The sequence below is a fragment of the Atta colombica genome, unplaced genomic scaffold, assembly GCF_001594045.1.
Source record: "Atta colombica isolate Treedump-2 unplaced genomic scaffold, Acol1.0 scaffold27, whole genome shotgun sequence".
Taxonomy (NCBI): Eukaryota; Metazoa; Arthropoda; class Insecta; order Hymenoptera; family Formicidae; genus Atta; species Atta colombica.
Window position 1 is genome coordinate 1,245,639 of NW_017259370.1, and position 7,222 is coordinate 1,252,860.

The 7,222-nt window shown below is 29.7% G+C and overlaps 1 protein-coding gene across 1 annotated transcript in view; it reads right to left on the minus strand.

Annotated features, from left to right (window-relative positions):
• LOC108689431 (DNA polymerase theta) overlaps positions 1-7,222 on the minus strand; it is a 10,792-nt gene that overhangs the window by 2,810 nt on the left and 760 nt on the right. Inside the window, 15 exon segments of the mRNA XM_018196189.1 lie at positions 7-100; positions 181-382; positions 554-759; positions 855-2,781; positions 3,271-3,412; positions 3,674-3,917; positions 3,984-4,125; positions 4,223-4,553; positions 4,651-4,918; positions 5,267-5,436; positions 5,506-5,701; positions 5,908-6,109; positions 6,252-6,384; positions 6,454-6,707; positions 6,818-7,048. Coding sequence (XP_018051678.1) covers positions 7-100; positions 181-382; positions 554-759; positions 855-2,781; positions 3,271-3,412; positions 3,674-3,917; positions 3,984-4,125; positions 4,223-4,553; positions 4,651-4,918; positions 5,267-5,436; positions 5,506-5,701; positions 5,908-6,109; positions 6,252-6,384; positions 6,454-6,707; positions 6,818-7,048 — 4,742 coding nt within the window.

The window sequence follows — 7,222 nt, forward strand, 5'->3', positions numbered from 1 at the left end:
TTTGACACAACCGATGATAACTCTTGCAAAGATTTTAGATTCACGCCAATGCCTGATAATTCCATCCAAGCTAAAGTTGTCATAATTCTCATTTCTACTTCTGAAAATGGATATTATAATAGATGTTATAAAAGAGATAATATATATATTTATGTATAGAGATATATATTTCTATTATACCTCTAAATGTATAAAGTAGAGCAGGATTAAGTTCTTCTAATTTATTCATAATATTATCCATCATATGCCATGTAAGCACAGCTTCTGCTGCTGATCTAAACTCGCCTGGTAAAGAATTTCGTGCATCCATCCCGGGACCGGCATAGTAACAAGATTTTATACGTTTCATTATAACATTCCCTTGTTGAAAGTATTGCAGTACCTATTTAAAATTTGATGTATTGCAATTTTAATATGCATCACACAATAATAATTCACACAGCATTAATAATCTTTTTTAAGTTGACATTTATTTAATAATATATTTAATAATATATTCATATTACTAAGCTTAATCCTTAAATTTCGATATAAGGTGTAATTGAAATTTTACCATTTCATTGAAATTTCTTTCGGAATCATTAGTATATAACCAATGCCCAATTACGGGATCAAGAAATTTACATTTGGCGGTGATTCCACAACATTGATACAGAAGTTTGTATATATCTTTTGTCGCGAAACATTTCATGTACAAAGTTGTATCGTAAAATAGATCTTTTAACAGAGCCATTTGTTCCTTTCCAGAGACTTTAGATTCTGTAGGACAATTGTAATATTTATATTCAAATTTAAGTAATAGATAATTTCCCATTAAAAAGCATTAACTAAAAACATCCTAACATATCTGTTACCTTGTGAATTACTGAAGGAGATATAATATGCAATATTGCTCTCCCAGGATATTGCGACACCGCGGATTTCTTTATTTCCATGCGAATAATTCCCAGACCTTCTGGACTTTCGTTTTCCTTCTGCATTGGAAGTACAAATCTTCGAGCCTATATTAGTCGTATTATCTATATATAAGTCACAATGTAAGGCTAACGCGATATTTCGTTTTTTTAATATTTCGCGTTTGAATAGATTAAAAGTCGCTCTATTGTTTGCAACTTTCACAATATTCAATGTACTCCACTCTATCGTTTCATTCAACAAATTCTTTTTGTTATTAGGTAATACATTTTCTATCTTCAATTTCACATTTTTATCTAAATTATTTGATTGTGTCTCATATTGCTTTGTCTTAAGAATTGATCTCGTCAAATTATTTGCCGTCTCGTCTTCGGAATTGTATATAACACTATCAATACTCGCAGATGGATTTTGTGTCGGAATTTCTTTCAATTTTGATGTCATTTCCCATTCTTCTTCTTTTATTTTATCATTAACCTTGTCATCTGATATTTCTTTTATAGGAGAATTTATTAGATAATTATTTGTTTCTGTTAATATATCCTCATCAGTAAATTTTTGAGAACGCAGCTTACGTATTTTTTTTAACGTCGTCCTTGTATGGCTTTTATTATTACTGAAAGGAGATTCGAAATGCTGCGAACCAACGATAAAGTCATCTGAATCAGATTTATTTGAATCCGCGGACGTCTTTCGTTCCTTTCTGAAAACGATTATATTTGCCACAGGAGAATCTATCTCCGTTTCTCTTGACAGTTTAGGTTTTCGTAGCACTTTCTCCTTAACTGTGGCAGTACGTTTTTTAATATCCGTTTTAATAGTATTTTCCTTATTGCTTTGTGTGCAAGTTTTCGTATTTTTTAACGCAAGAGATATATTTGTATTTACAATATTTTTAATTTTGGAATTAGATATATTCTTCTTGGATTGGATTACATTTTGATCTTGAGCTATCTGTTTCAGCAATCCTTCACAATTAATCCACGAATCATCACCCCATGACAATATGCTGTTTTTGGATTGTAAATTAGCTGCACCTATACTTTTCGCATTATTTTTGTCACACAATTGCACATTACCAGTATTTGGACTTGTAGATTGCTCCTTTTGCAATGCATTCGTGACGTCCAATTCACTCACGAATGCTTTAGAATCTAATCCCGTCAAATGCGTGATATCCATAACATTTTGCTCAAGAATATCGCACATTTGGGTATCAAGATTCAAACTGTCATCGAATAGACTAGGACTCCTTGAATAAGATGGTTTAACATTCTTGCTTATAATAGATGTACTTTTATCTTTGTTTATCAAATTTTCATCATTATTTTTCTCATTTATGCTGAAAATTTTTAACTTTTTGTTGGGTATATCGTTAGTAATAAAGTTGAGTTGTTCTGAATTTTTGCTGTTTCTTTTTATTTTAGTGCTGCTATCAGTCACGGAAAAAATTATTTTTTCTTTAGGAATATGTAATTGTTCGTCGTTTGCTATTATGTCAAGACTACTTAAGTCAAGAAAAGACGAATTTCTATTGTCTTCTGAGATTTTAGGTAACAAATTAGCTTCATTTAAATGTTGACTGTTCGATTCAATTACTTCATTCTTGTCGGAAATATTGGTTTCACTTTCTTTACATATGTCAAGTTTCGGATTATTTTCCTTTTGATTTTCGTTATTCACGGGCGATTTTACATGTAATGAATTTTCTATAATGGATATTCTCATTTTCGGAGAGTTCTTTACATCCAAATTCTGGATTTTTTCTTTTATGTCAGACATATCTTCAACATTTTTGGCACATGTATTTACTTGTAGAAATTGCTCATTTTGTTTCCATGGCACCTGCTCCAGCCCCAATTCGTTCTATAAATAATCAATGTTTTATTTCAATAAATGCGAGAGAGAAAGAGAGAGAGAAAAAAAGAAATCGATATTTATTTATCACTCTGATATAAAATCTCCTTAAGCTCAACTTTCATAAAAATCTACACAATAAATATTTTGCAAAAGAACATTTTTTAGAGAGAAACAAAATCAGTGTGTAAATACTGGGTGAGTTTAAGTATTACATGAGTCATTGTATAAAAGTGAATATGTGTTAGTGAATACAAAAAAATAAAAATAACAATAATCAAACATAAGAATAAATAAAAAAAAAACAATAATTTAACATAAAAGTAAATATAAAAAATACAATAAAAATAAATATAATACAATAAAAATAAATAAAAAAGTATAAATAATAATTAAACACTGGATTTAAATTACAAAATTAACAATAATTAAGAGAGAGAGAGAGAGAGAGAGAGAGAGGAACATATTTTATTTATAAAATTTAAGAATTATATCAACCTGAATTAACATTCGCGCTTCTTGAATCAATAAAATTGCAGCTTGTTGAGGTGTAAGACCATCTCTTCCAGTGACAAATACTGTTCTCATTTTATTTCTCTTTTCCACATCAAATGCATACTCTCCTTCACATTCTTTTTCGCTAAAATGTACGTAAAAATTATTTAAATATCAGTCTAAGCGTATGGTTTACATCCATGCTAGATTTAATGCTAAATGTGTACATAATCTTAACAACCCAGTACATTACGTGCGCATTTCTACACGCAAAATAAAAATATTTATTTTCTTAAACACATACAATTACACATCTATACATCCAAATTTATATTATATTTATATTTATATATACAAAAAGATAATTAATTTATATATAAAAGGTACGAATTAATAAAATTCGTACCTTTCAAAAGGAAGTGCATTGTAAAGCGCGCGTTCAACGTTAAGCTCATTAGCAATAGCTAAGTCTGCTACGGTTTCTATTCCTTGTTTATATAAGCTTCTTGCTCGCAAGCCATTTAACATTGGCAACCGCAACAAATCTAACAATTCTCTGCAGACGCCGAACTGCAATCTCGCTTGAAATTGGCTCACTAATAATTCCATGCAATCCCAACCTAATTGCTTGCAAAATTGTGTGACCATACCTAAGATAAGATTGATGCTATAGAAAATTTGCCAGAATAATAAATTTATCATTATTAATTCTTTACCCGCGTATGTGGCAGCAGATTGTTGTAAGGTTTGCAATACTCCGCGACAACACCCATATTTTTTACAAACTGCATAAAGTGGCACTTCTTTAACCAAATCATGTAGCGCCAGTGCGCTATAGAATCTTCTATGTATATTCAACTGTGATACAAAATACTCACATTAACAATTCTTAAACTAATATGAATATAAATTCTAATTCTTCATGTTTTCCATATTTAAACAAACGTTTAATTACCGATTTCCCAGATTTTACAATTCCTCTAATAGCTGATAACACAAAACGCTCTTCTACTCCGACGAGCTTTCCAACTCTGCGCTCGCTTTCAGACATGGTGTTCCACAATTCGTGAAACGTCATCCAATCGACAGTTCCAATTTGACATCCGGACGAGAGTGGAGTAACCAAATAAATCACATGCAATTCAGTGTCCAAAACAAAACATCTTCGTGCTTTCTGTAGTTCTTCAAATAGAAACAACCCTTCTCTAGGAGGTACAGACGCGGCCAAACATGCTTTTCCAAGCGGCGTTGCCACCCACCTAGATTCTCGCTCTGTAGTTTGTAATCTGTGCAAATAGTAAAATTATACATATAAATTAATTTTAATGTTTTAAGAATTATGTAAATCTATGAAGTTAAATATAATAGTTCAATTATACTTACAATAAAAATTCATTATCTAATAAAAATTTTATCGCTTCATTAGAAAATGTTTGCACATCAGATTGTTCATTCAAGCTTAACAAAGTACAGTTAATATACAGCTCTAAATCTTTGTACGTGTATAAAACTTCACTAGCCACCGCTTCTAAAAGCGCCCTTATTAATAACGAAGAATCATTGAGACAAGATTCAATTGGATCCAAAGCAGCAGAGAGCAATGATGCAGCTGCATTACGTTCGTTCGGTTTACATATTAATATACTTTCTCCTAAACATATAAAATTTCGTTAGCATTGTATTTATAATGTTAATAAATAATAATGTTTCATATAACTTTTTAGTCTTAATTTACAGGCAATCAAAATAATTATAATTACTTATTAATTAATATAATTTTTATTATTTTCAAGTATTATTTCTTTCATACTTTTCTTAGAAAGACTGAAAGAGACTAACAATATGATTCGAATTTAGACTAATAAGAATAAATCTATACGAGAAATTCCTATATTTGATCAAAGCGAATCTTAGACATTGAAAGATATCTCTCAACGTGATACAATCAAGATGATGACTACGTTATGTCGTATATTCATTATATATTTCAATGTTTCACCTGCACTATCTTTCCCCATGCGACCAGCACGTCCTATCATTTGTTTATAAGTTAAAGTATTTAATGGACTGCCACCAAATAAAGGTGATCTTATGATTACTCTTCGTGCGGGTAAGTTTACTCCACTACTTAATGTTGATGTTGCTATAAGAACTCTCAAGGATCCCGTTCTAGAATAACAATGTCAAGTTTAAAAATACATAAGATAAAAGAAAATTAAATAAAAACATGATTATCACCTAAAAGATCCTTCTATGATATCACGCTCGTCCATCGTAAGTCCAGCATGATGAAATGCAGTGCCGAACGAAATCGTGTTCTTTAAAATATTATCTAAACCACTTGGACTGCGTTTTAATTGTTCCAGAGTTTCTTGGATTAATGTGGAATCTATTTCTTTCTTTAACATCTCACCAAACTTTGTATCTCCATAACCTAATAACAGATTAAAATAAATTTAAGAAATAAAGATTTTTTTTAATTGCATTTTATATTTGTCGTATTTAAAATAAAACAAATATATATTACTGTAATTTACAACAAAAAGCATGAGAAATAAAATCATAGAAAAATATAGTGAAATGTTAGTAAGAATAAATCTATATTTATTCAAATTTAATCTGAAGATAATTGAAGCAGACCTAGTTTGAAGAAAGCTGTAGCAATTTGTTCTGCTAATTTCTCACACCATTTCTTTGTGGGACAGAAAATCAACACGCTATGACCGGCGCTTATTGTCTCAATACAAAGCTGTAGAATATTATCTACATCTATTCCTAATTCTTGTACCTCTATTAATTTTCTGACGAGATTCAATTTGTTGTCATATATATTTGCTCCTATCTATAAGTAGAATTTTATCTTGAATAATACAATATTAAATCTCTCTAAAATATCTGAAGTAAAATACAATCAAATAATTTTAAAAAATCAAATAATTTAAAAAATATAAAAATACAAATAATTTTCAAATTTTGTATTTTACCTTACAATATTCATTTAAAGGTATGGGCCGAAATTCAGTCTTGTATAGTTCCGCATTTAACCATTTGGCTAACAGAGTTAAGTTTGGCAGTGTGGCCGACATACCTATCAGTTGTATATTGACATCATTATTGCTAAAACATTAAATTATAAAACTTTCAGTTATGTTGTAAATTGCAATTCAATTATATTAGCGAACTTACTGAATAGTCATGTATTTCAACTTTGTCAGAAGCAATTCTAAGAGATAGCCACGATTAGGATCACCGAGTAGATGCAATTCATCTATTATCACAGCTCCTAAGCTACTTAAATCGTTCTCTTCCATTAAACGATTCACCAAAGAATTCGCTTTCTCTATAGTAGCTACTGCAACATCAGTAGTGGCAAATCCTCCGGGTGGGACACTACCTCCCATAAATCCATACACTTTTATTCCAATGTCAGACAGTAAATCCTGAATATCAAATTTATCAATTGCTTATAAAAAAACATTATTTTAATAATACTTATAAAGTATATGATTAAGAAGTGTGCACAAAAATTTAATTTCAATATATATCTTACCTGAAAATAATACATCTTTTCTCTAACAACAGAAACAAATGGCAGGATAAAGATCACTTTTTTCTTTTTTTCTAGAACAGTCTTAATTAATAGCATTTCAGCGACAAAAGTTTTTCCTGCAGAGGTAGGTGCGGAATACACAAGATTCTTTCTCTCTTGCATTACTAGATGATTTGACAAACATTCCATTTGCCATGCAAACATTTCTTCTACTCCATGAGCAATATATTTCTAAAAAAATAATAGTAATTAGTCTAGTATATTTCTAAAAAAATAATAGTTAATTATCCAAAATCACTTGAATCAATTCCATAATATCATACATAGATATAAAAACACTTGTGTGTTATTTATTTCATATAAAAGACTATTAAAAATATATTTCTATAAATATAATAAATATAA